Source organism: Nannobrachium achirus (assembly GCF_963921795.1).
Source record: "Nannobrachium achirus genome assembly, chromosome: 19".
NCBI classification, from domain to species: domain Eukaryota; kingdom Metazoa; phylum Chordata; class Actinopteri; order Myctophiformes; family Myctophidae; genus Nannobrachium; species Nannobrachium achirus.
Window position 1 is genome coordinate 29503156 of NC_137826.1, and position 11913 is coordinate 29515068.

The 11913-nt window shown below is 41.5% G+C and overlaps 1 protein-coding gene across 1 annotated transcript; it reads right to left on the reverse strand.

The window, feature by feature from the left end:
- Window positions 1–1373: 1373 nt before the first annotated feature.
- ube2g1a (ubiquitin-conjugating enzyme E2G 1a) lies at window positions 1374–11913 on the reverse strand. Its single transcript, XM_080748841.1, has 6 exons — window positions 11751–11913; window positions 5338–5440; window positions 5125–5222; window positions 4608–4786; window positions 3873–3992; window positions 1374–3013 (listed from the first exon to the last, which is right to left on the reverse strand). Exons 1-5 carry the CDS (start codon window positions 11794–11796, stop codon window positions 3906–3908), a joined length of 513 nt encoding a protein of 170 aa, XP_080604967.1. The 5' UTR covers window positions 11797–11913; the 3' UTR covers window positions 1374–3013; window positions 3873–3905.

Genomic DNA, 11913 nt, shown 5'->3' on the forward strand with positions numbered 1-11913 from the left:
TCCAACACTGGTAGCAGCCAGGCTATGCATTTTTAGGTAGCAAGTAAGTTTAATATTTTGTTTAAAAACTAAAATAAAGATAACATGCAATATTCCCAGTGCCCACTTCCTTTTAGAGTTTTACAGAGCCTTGCAATGGCTCTGGTGTTTTTAGTGCCAAGTCATCTCTAGTGCCCACTGGGCCCACTTTGTTTTATTGCACACACATTTCATGTATTCCATAAAGCCAAGCTACACAGTCTCTTGTAAAGAAGCCCATTATTTAGCCAACAGCTTTCTAACAAGAGAAATACCCCTGGTTCTCTTCCCCCTCCTCAAATCATCCTTCTATCATTTTCACCCTTTGCATGCCTGATCCAGACCTGTGCCTGACACAGAAACATGGCTCGAATGGAAAAGAGATTTATTTTGTGTTTATTTTTAAAATATATTTTGGGAGCTTTTGTTTTTTTGCTGTCAGTCTACCGTAATCTGTTAATAATTTGACAGATTACAGTAGACTGACAGCAAATGGGAGAGATACACAGCAAAGGTCACTGGGATCAGGAGTCGAACCCGCAACACACTGTCAGGCTAGGTGCCCGGAGCCCTCCGGGCCGGACCACTACCCTAGCAGTCCAGGTCGGATTTATTCTTTTTGAGCTAAGCTCCAACATCTAGCGAAGCATGGTCTATCGGGTCTACATCTTGGCACAAAGCACTCAAAGTTTACGCCCAGGGTCACATTGGCCAAGCTTCGCGGGAAGCTGAAATTAACTCATAAATAGCACCGCTCACTTCACACTAGGTGTGATTTTTATTAGACTATTACAAACAACCAAACCTGCAAAAGATCTTAAATGATGCATAAATACATCATTGAGGTAAAGGAGGAAGACTGCAACACCCTAGAGCTGAGCTGTATTAGGTATTACAAAACAGGATGTGGAGTTTTCAATATCCTTTAAAATCAGACCTGTAAAATGTAACCACAGGGAAATAGAAATTAAATGTAATCACAGGGAAATAGAATTACAGTTCTGAAACTGCACTACTGGATAAATTCAAAAATAAATTAACATTAGTAATTTCCTTAACATTGTTGTTGAAGTAAAGCATGTAAAACAATTTGTAATAAGTTCATATATTCCCCAGTATTCCAAGGTGCTGGAGCACGAGCACAGGCTTGAAAGATCTATAGCCCCTTCTAATGAACCATTCAGAATAATCTGTATATTTTATTAATGGTCATGTAAACTCAGACAACTTAAGATGTGTGTTTATACTGTCTATGACTGTAAAATGCTATATTATAGCTTGGTTCTTGCTCAGTGTGTTTCAATCATTCAATTCCTGTATCATCTAAAATACTGGTCAATGAAATGCACAAGACATATTGGAAAAAGTCTTATTTTAGAAGAACTCACTACAGGTGACAATTTCATAACATGAAAAATATACATCAGTATTTTGTCTTTGTACATTAGGCAAAAACTGTAATAGTCCAGAGAAAATAATGGAAAATATGAGGATCAGGAAAGAAAGGGAGGAAAAAGAACATGGGCATACATACTGTATACACAAACACTCTTAACATTCGCAAACCAAATCCACCAAACATTCAGAAAAAAGTAAACTAAGGTTAAAGCATGCATAACAATTCCTACCCAAGGCAACACATAAAAAGGATGCACAATGTCAAGATTTTGGTCAATATCCCATAACTTCCATGGGTGCCACAGATATTCACTTTGAGGCAATACATACCTCCATCAGTCTTTCACCAGTGGCATTTATTTTAGTACTATGACTGTAATGCTTAGTATAGAGGTCTACAAAATAACTTTGTTCAGTAACAGTCCTTATTTATTATTCTTATCTCTGTGTGTTAAGTGTCTGCATACACTGAAGAGATGCAGATTACAGACACTTTCTCCAGTGTAGGCTAGGCAGCTGTTCTGTGAATGTGTCAGTGTCTTCAGCACATTGCGCAATAATTGACCAAAACCGAAATATCATGCATCCCTTATAAAGGAAAAATAGATGATGCTAAAATAGAACATTGGAGAAATAGACCCCAAATCAACCAAACCTTTATCACAATAAAAATGAAATTAAGACATGTACACTTCACACAAGGGGGAGTTATTGCTACACCAAAAGGTTACCAATATTCTAATTATACATCATCCTCATGAACTGGACTGTTAAATAAATTCACACACAATTTTCAAGGTGTTAAACAATTTCTCCAACTTTTCAGATATTTGTTTTTTTACTCTTGTTAAATGCAGGGTGGAGTTGCCAAGCATTTTTCAGGAGGCACTTTTGAAAAAAGATGTGAAAAACTTTCAAGCATGCATGAGCAATGATGGGCACGTTCCCTTTCCAAAGGCAACTGATCAGGGTGGCAAGACCCATAAAGAAGAAACATCCATGTACCCATATCCAATGTTGAGTGCTGAGACTGTGAGAGAACTCATAACGGAGACATGCTTTGTGTATTCCGATATATGTACCAGCAATCCACCAACTACCTTTCCCCATTAATGTCATTCACGACTTCCTTGAACCAATCCTGCTCTGTAGAAGTGAGATTCTTCAACAGTTTCAGATTCTTCCCTGCCTTCCTGTTAAAACAATCTAAACATAACTAATGCACTCTAGAGATGATAATGGGGAAGATTGACTAAAACCTCTCAAAACATTACCTAAACAAAGCTACTCATTTGGTCTAAGTGTGCTGCTGGATGGAAAGTGAGTTTATATATTATCCGGTTCTGTCTGTGCTATATACAGATCTTTACAATATTTTCCTGAATGTTGAAGCAGTTCATGACTTCCGAAACGTTTTACTATCTTTTGTTGTTATGGAGTTGGCACTTGCTTGGCGGGCTTCTGTCAGCCTTTGCAGTCACTTATGTTCTATTGCAGCCTATTGTAGCCAACCTGTTCCTACCCAAGTCAGGGGAAGGCCTGGCAAAAGAGTGGAAGAGTGCAGCAAACAGTGCCATGTTGATTTTCAATTGAAGACCTGTTGAAGACAATAAATAAACATTTCTAGGATTAAGCAGACAAGCAGTGTGCCAAATACAGTATCTTATTACAAACAATTATAACACGGTCAACTTGCAATAACTCATAGTTGCAATAGGTTGCTAAACGCGGGCGGCCGTAGCAGGTATAGATCCCATCTGACAATTAGGGTCAATAATTTGTTTTATTTATGTATTTGATAAAATGTACACTCAAGGCCATGTTATATTGTATCACAGCTTTGGGCTTTTAAAGAACTGAACTTGGCATTGTGTCAACAACGCCAAAGCTATATAATCCCAATGTACTATGGCCTCTTGTGAACCCATTTACAGTAGACCTGATGCAACATGTGAGAGTATAGGGGGCTGTACAGGATACATGTTAGCTAGCAAAGTTAAAGCTCTATATGCCAAATTTCACTGCTATAGCATTTCTTCAGTAACAGAGTCTCTCAATCCCTTTAGTAATAATAAAATACACTTTAAGGTCAGGTCAGGATACCAATTTTATTCAATTAGGAGAGGGAAACCCTCAACAGCTTTACATTTGTAGTGTTTTAATTCCAATTTTGTCTGCTTATTTTTTTATTTCCTTTTTTTTGTTTTGTTTCATCACTTCCAATTTCACTTCATCCTGTATCAATGATCAAATTGGTATCCTGAGTCCCGACCCGAAAATGTAATGTAAGAGCGACACCTATCGGAATATTCGTTATTTAACACTTCTTTAAACAAAACTACCACTGTTACGCCCCCCTTAAATAAGTCAAAATCCACATGATTTCTTCTTTAACATTTTAGTTCTGAAACCAAAGACTGGGTTAATAAAGTAAACAAAAGTCCAAAAACACATACCCTGAAAACGTGGAGTTAGAACTTTGCTAAATTTCACTCAAAAGCAGTCTCTTGGCTCTTCCGTACACAACGGGCAACTTTCCTCTTGAACTCTCCATGTCTGTCCTCCCTCCACTCTTTCTGCAAAGGGATTTTTTAGAAAGACATGGTTATGAGTGTCATGACAGATGAATAAAGGATACATGGTTGGTTTTGTGTGTGTGTGTGTGTGTGTGTGTGTGTGTGTGTGTGTGTGTGTGTGTGTGTGTGTGTGTGTGTGTTTGTGTGTGTGTAGGAATGGGAAATTAGGCATTATGTAACCTTTGTGGTGTAAGTATTGCAGCATTTGCAGGTCTAGCTATTTTGTATAAATGATGGATTTGTGCTAGAATGTATGTGTTTCTGTTTCCCTTGTAGTTGGGTTGAATCTTTATACACACAATTTACAAGAAATGAGAAAAGTGAGTGAGGGCTATGGCAGTGTTGGCTATTAAAATGAAAAGCAATCAGGCTGTATCTGTTAAGAGTAGCTACATTACATACAGATGTGCCATTGATGTATTTTAGATGTTAATCATTGTCTATAATACAGTTGCTTTCCTGTAATAAGCCTACTTCTAAAAACTGCCATAAAGGCTGTTTTAATGTCCAAGGACTATATCCAATATACTGTATATCCTTTTTAAGATCCTGTTTTAAATGAAGAAACCTATCCGTTTAATTTGAGTAAACATCTGCCTTAAAGAATACACTTACTGCAGCATCCACGTTTGCTGGTGAGTCCCCATTTGGGTCTGCAAGCATAGAGATAACACTAATCATAATGGTTTCCACTGTGTGGATGGGGAGCCAGCGTTCCTCTGGTTTCTCATAGCCGTACTTATCCTCCCCCGGCTCGTGCAAAATAGAAATACATACATCTCCATTCTTGTCAACTGAAAACAAAACAAAAAACAAAAAGATAATTAAAATTCATAATATTTAAAATTTGTATTTGCACAAATTAATCCCCTCATTATGCCAAGATACCCTGGCTATATCCCTACATCCTACACTCTATCGAACCCAGTTGACCTCCCTGTTGAATAGCTACACGGGCATATAATCTTAAAGTATGACGACGATCGATGGATTCCAGAAAGCCTTGTAACTACATTAGAAATAAGTAATAAATGTATCTAAGAAATAGAAAACTATGTTCTTCCTCATAGTCTATACAGAACCTGCAACAGACGAAAATACATTTTATTTATTGCACTATACTTGTACATACCGTTGGGGTGCCATATATCTGTGATAAATTTCATTTTAGGTGGCCTGAGAGGGTAGTCTTTGGGAAATGTCAAATGTGCTTTAAACACACCACCTTCACTGTGAATGAAGAAAAAAGGGTCAGCTTCAAGCAGCAGATGAGATGCAATTAGATGTAAAACATTGATAAATCATACTAAGAAGTTTCCACTTTTGAAGAAAAGAAGAGACTTACAACAGTGTGTCTGGGGGGCCAATGATTAAAACTTCCCATCTGTAGAGGTCATTATCATCTATCAAGCCTGCTGAGAATCCCTCCACAGGGTTCTTGTTCAGCTCTGCAGAAAGAGAAAAGTATTACTCATGGGAATCTTTATATAATGCCTCATATACATGTCAACGTGTCAACTGATATCCAGTTAGGAGTGATCTGCTTGTGTATTATCATGTGCTATTAGATTAGGATATCCATTATCCATTTTATGAAGAAGAGGTGAACAGTCCAAAAAAGAAAAGCAGCAAGTTTAGTCCTTAAAAGAGCACCAGTGATGCAATTTGTATAGGATACTATGCCATCTAGAGGGGAAAATTGTGGCAAAAGGCAAAGAGTTCAGCCTGACACCACAGTCATGGTTATGTTAAATAAGCTTGGGTGAGCTAAATTGACCTCCCTATCGAGTCCCTTTACACTACCACTGGCCAATGCTGTTCGGTGTTACGATCATGTAGAGACAGCACTTCACTTGCTACACTTTGCCTTGCATTTAATACACATTTAAAACATTAAAACAAGTTGCATCATATTGCACAGACAGTAATTTGCATCAGCACCATTCATGTGACAAATAATTCACACAAATTGGATAAGGCTTAATGTTATTAGGTTATGACTACCAGTGTCTCATATTAAGTAATGGTGGCATGCATAACTGAATTATCTTCTCTTGTTAAAAACAATAAGGGGAAAAAGCAGAAATGCTTTGAGGGAAGCCTGATCAAGGTGCTTGCCGCTCAGAGCGCCATAGCCTAATAATTAATAAACATGGATATTGGGCAACCTACAGTATATGTGTGCATACATAGTTCAGCTGAAAGGTAATTATCTTATATCAAACAGGAACATTATCAACGCAGCAAGTGAAATGGCTTGAAACACTTTCAAATTCAAACTAAGACTTATCCTTGAATGAATGACTAATTGAGAAGTTGTGTAGAACATGATGTTAATCAAAAATGTTTTTCTTGACCTCTGACCACCCAATGAGAGGGGGGAATTGACAATTGCGTTCACAAAATGATAGATCAAGTTCAAATTAAATATCACCTATATATGGGACAGTTTCAAGTTTGACAGTTTCTAATAGATGGTAAAGTTAATGTTTGTGAGTGTTGCATCGAATTAATGAAAGACAATTGTTCTTCTAGCAGCTTGGTGAGGCATATGTTATTACAACAGAGACCAGTAAGACTCCCTAATCGGGAGATAAGCGACCGTAGGTGGCTTATCTCCACAAATAGGGCAAAAATTTGTTTTTCCAAAATCTTCCTGATCCATGTTGATGACATGAGTGTAGACATGCTGTGTAGTGATATTCGTGATTTTAGGGCAAAAACTGTAGGAGCAGTGTCCAAAAATGTGTTTTAAAAATCGGCCTGAAGGTGGCGCTAGAATAGGGCCATGTGAGAAATGAGGGGTGGGGTCTCCGCGTTGCCTTGGCGGACGAATAGGTACTGGCCCCGGCTCTCCCGGACGCTCCTAGCCCGAGTTACGGCATTTTATGTGCGCTGCAGTGGCAGGGGGTCCTCCACTGGGGGCGCCACCACTTTTGCATCCGTTCTGGAGCACCAGGAGTCGGTGGTCCCCGGGAATTCCCCGTGAGCAGCCCCGTTGGGGTGGTCATTTGGTCATTTTTGCACATTTGGTCATTTTTTACATCTGGGGGTCCCTGGGGCTCCGGGGGTCCTTGGAGGTTGTAGTTTGGCAGGCAAGGAGTGTGTGTGTAAAATCTGGCATGGATCGGGTCAACGGGTGCGGAGATATAAGCAGGGAAAAAGTGTGACGTGTGAGCACATTTGGTCATTTTTTACATCTGGGGGTCCCCCAGGGACCTGGGGGTCCCTGGGGCTCCCGGGGGTCCTTGGAGGTTGTAGTTTGGCAGTCAAGGAGTGTGTGTGCAAAATTGGATGGCATGGATGGGGGCAACGGTTGTGGAGATATGAGCAGGGCAAAAGTGTGACGGACTGACTGACTGACTGACTGACTGTAGGGCTGACCCAAAAAATTCGAATATTCGAAGCTTCGTTCGAAGGCACGGTATTCGAATTTGAAAAATAAATTCGAATAATCGGCCGCGGCCGTTTGTCCTTTGGGGGGGCCGCGTGCCTTAGCTTGCATGCGCCTCGCTCCACTCTAGCATGATAGCGTCACCCCCTTCTCACACACGTGTTAACAATAACAAGCCAACAATGAAGCCATCCGAATGGTCGACGCTGAAGAAAAAAAAGAAAAGACAGCGCGCTGTCACATATACACCGACATCCGTTTGGCACCGAAATGTGTAACACCAATGTCTGAGTAACATCATCACCCAATGCAACTATGCGATGCAGTCACACATTTCGTTTGCCACCCATTGTCGGTGTAACATCCATGCACACTTCCACACGCTGACAGACACACAACTCAACGCAAGGAAACAAACAGCGACAATTGGATTTTACAAATCGGACCCCGTCAGCGTCGATCCCGTTTTAAAGAGGACAAAAGAGCAACAACTTGCTAGGGTTACATTGTCGTGGTGTTGATGATTACAAGTTTATATCGGATCTGCAAGCTCACTAGTCGCGCCCGCATAGAGAACTACGTTGTCTGAGCCTGACCATCAGCTTTCGGCTGATGAGTGGAACGTTACATCAGACACACTGCAGTGCAATTATTTACTATAAAATATACTATTACATTTGCGTGTACAGTACACCTTGGGACTTGGGAGTTAATCTGTTTGTTATATAGGGCTCTTGAGTCGCGCTGCTGCTGTTTGCTGTTGCAGCCACGGTGTGTTACATTACAGACGTGATGTGATTATGTCAATCCTACTGTACTGCAAAAACACTTTTCTTTAATATAGAAAACATTCGTATCTTCTTCTTCCTCGTTGTATTGTCGTATTATTTAATGAAAATAAGGAGCTTTATTACGAGGAAAAAACTGGTGTGTTTTCCCTTTTAAAATTGTGTAAATCGCGCATTTTTAGACACATTTCCTTAACGGTTATCACTTATGTAACCGATAAACTTTTGCTTCCCCCCCCCCCCCCCCGTCGCCGTCATCGAAGCTTCGAAGTTCGAAAGAAAGCTTCGAAGGAGCTTCGATTATGAAAAAAGTATTCGAAGGTCAGCCCTAACTGACTGACTGACTGACTGACTGACTCACTCACCCACGGACAGCCTGTGGAGGTTTTGGTAGTAAATGCGACCTACGGTCGCAAAAACAAAATTGAAGTTGGAAAGATTCCACACTGGCACTGGGTGGAAATCCCTTCCCTTCCTCTTGGCATTGATAAGCCTTGTGTCCAGTTCAGGAATTCTGTAACATCCCTCCCTTTAAAATGTTTTGATTCTGTGTATGATATATTTGCTTTTGGACTGAAAGTGGACGATAACGTACTGCAGGTCCACAAGACATTATATCGTGTGTGTGTGTGTGTGTGTGTGTGTGTGTGTGTGTGTGTGTGTGTGTGTGTGTGTGTGTGTGTGTGTGTGTGTGTGTGTGTGTGTGTGTGTGTGTGTGTGTGTGTGTGTGTGTGTGTGTGTGTGTGCGCGCGCGCGCGCGCGCGCGCGCGCGCGCGCGTGCGTGCGTGCGTGCGTGTGTTTACACTTTGCATTAGTATATCCATATCTAGATAATTATATCTAGATAAGGCCTACATTTTAAAGCAAGGTGTAGATGGGGTCTAACCGACTCAGAGTCCGCTCCGCTAGAAGCTGCATGATTAAATGATGGCCCAAGTTGCCCAACATGCCTAGGACAAAGAACCAGTAAGACTCCCTAATCAGGAGATAAGCGACCGTAGGTCACATGTATACACAAAGAGTAGGGAGCAGTGTCCCCAAAAAATGTGGACGGATCCATGTTGATGACATGAGTGTAGACATACTGTGTACCGAGTTGAGTGATTTTAGGGCAAAAATTGGAGGAGCAGTGTCCAAAAATGTGTTTTGCAAGAATCGGCCTCATGGTGGCGCTAGAAGAGGGCCATGTGAGAAATGAGGGGTGGGGTCTCCGCGCCGCCGAGGCGGACGAATAGGTACCGGCCCCGGCTCTCCCGGTGACTCCTAGGCCAAGTTAGGGCATTTTATGTGCGCTGCAGTGGCAGGGGGTCCTCCACTGGGGGCGCCACCACTTTTGCATCCGTTCTGGAGCACAAGGAGTCGGTGGTCCCCGGGAATTCCCCGTGAGCAGCCCCGTTGGGGTGGTCATTTGGTCATTTTTGCACATTTGGTCATTTTTTACATCTGGGGGTCCCCCAGGGACCTGGGGGTCCCTGGAGCTCCGGGGGTCCTTGGAGGTTGTAGTTTGGCAGGCAAGGAGTGTGTGTGCAAAATCTGGCATGGATCGGGGCAACGGTTGCGGAGATATGAGCAGGGCAAAAGTGTGACGTGTGACGGACTGACTGACGCACGGACACCTGGTGGAGCTTTCTGTAGTAAGTGCGACCTACGGTCGCAATAAACACCTTGCTTATGTGTGCATTGAATGAAACTGAGCGTGAGCTGAACTGGACCAACACCTGGCTCACTCACAGTGCGTGACACCTCATCCCAGCTCAGCAGAGGGATATACAGTAGCTGACCTGTACTGGCATCACAATAATGGGGGGGTAGGCACTAGGCAGTGGTGTAGTCTTCTGTACACGCTGTATTCGTAGTGTCACTGAGTAAGTTCATAGATCTCCTGCAAAATGCGCAGAGTCCCGTGTAGTGTGCCCACATTCACCATGGTCGCCAAAAAACAACCAGCGTTTGAAGGTGAAACCCAACGAATAGTGGATTGTACTTTTTAATGTATTCAATCAATTCCTCCTCACACACATTTATCTGGATACACTCCTCCCCACCGGGAGGACATAGTCCTACTCCTCCTGGCCACTGTGGCCAGTACTCTCTGCTGACAGGTGTCTCCCCACCAGCACCTTCCTCACCTTCCCTCCCCCAAACACGAGCCAATTGTGTTAGTAGACAATCTACAAAGCCTGATGCACCACAACAACCGCCTGACTTTTTGAGGTAACATTAATGTCACCTGTATAAATGTTTTAACTGGACTCTTTTCTTGTGGATCCACCATGTGGATTTACTCTACCTGTGCTTTTCCCTGTAAAAGTTACCACCCAATGAGAGCCTGGCCATGGACTTTACTTTTCCTTATGGTCTACTACCCTGTGAATCTTATGATTCTCTGATCTTTCCCAGAGAGAAAGCGAGTCAAAGTTTCATCGCAGTCTCACAGATGAGGATGGTACTGCTAATGTGTTTTTGTCTTTAACTAGTAATGAGAGAGAGAGAACTTGTATGCGCAGCTGACACTATCACAGACAGTGTGATCTTGATAACGTTAGCCAAGTAGCTTGCCAACAACGGTGAGTCTGAGTCACTTGGCTAGGCTACATAATTAGTTGGCTTAACAACCAAGTCCAGTTTTACCTTTAGAAGAGGGGAGTCAGGTCTCAATATTTCTAACTGGATGCAGTCCAATGTGATTTAACTGAATACAGTACCAACCGTCAGGTGTACAGTGGTGTAAAGTAACTAGGCCTAAGTACATTTACTTAAGTATTGTAGTTGAGTACAATTTTGAGGTATTTGTACTTTGAGTATTTCTAATTTCCAATACTTTTACTTCTACTCCACTACAATTCAGAGGCAAATAGTATACCTTTACTCCACTACATTTATTTGAACACTTTAGTTACTAGTACAATATATACATTAACCACTTCAGCCATATATTAATTTTGACCATTTGAAAATCTATTTTCAAAAGGTGTTTATATAATTTTGAAAACTTGAAATGGGACATTCTGCATAATGAGTACTTTTACTTTTAGTACTTTAAGTACATTTTGAAGCCAATACTTTTGTAATTTTACTCAAGTACATTGTGAATTCAGGACTTTCACTTGTAACAGAGTATTTCTATATTGCAGTATTGATACTTCTACCTAAATAAGAATTGGGTAATTCTTCCACACTGCAGGTGTAAATAAACAAAACAGGTTTAATAGGTTAGCTGATATCTCTTCTACGACAGGCTGCTGTTCAGTGTGCAGCATTAACAAACAACTTCTCTCCCTCCCTCTCTCTCTCTCTCTCTCTTTCTCTCTCTCCCTCTCTCGCAACAGCATACGGGGTCCAAGTTGTTTACGCCAACAGGACGACCTGTCACTAGAATTCATTTACAATCACAACCAGCTTACAACATGTGTAACGTTATGAAACGTTACAAAGAGTAGGACCAGCTGGTTAACAGAAATAGTTTTGCGCCAGCAGGCATCACTTGAATCAAAGCTAACGTTAGCATCACGGCTAAGATGGTTAGCTGGCTATCGTTAGCCGATATCCCGTTTGTCAATAACGTTTTTATATTACCTGCGAGCTGTCTTCTTAGTAACAGCACCGACTGAGGCTCCGTCATCTTTCAGCGAACTTTATTACGGATATGTTCAATGTCAATATTTGGACGCGACAGTGTTAAGTTAACGTTCAATAAACAGTCTCTCGTCTCCTCTTCAGTTTATGTTTAGCCAGCTCG

Bases quoted from the DNA above. Each gene is read 5' to 3' on its own strand.
- ube2g1a (XM_080748841.1), bottom strand. From the start codon at position 11,796: ATGACGGAGCCTCAGTCGGTGCTGTTACTAAGAAGACAGCTCGCAG. The intron at 5,441-11,750 runs GTAATATAAAAA...CTCTTTCTGCAG, and splicing joins ACTAAGAAGACAGCTCGCAG to AGCTGAACAAGAACCCTGTG. The intron at 3,993-4,607 runs GTAAGTGTATTC...ATCCCTTTGCAG, and splicing joins CAGCAAACGTGGATGCTGCA to AAAGAGTGGAGGGAGGACAG.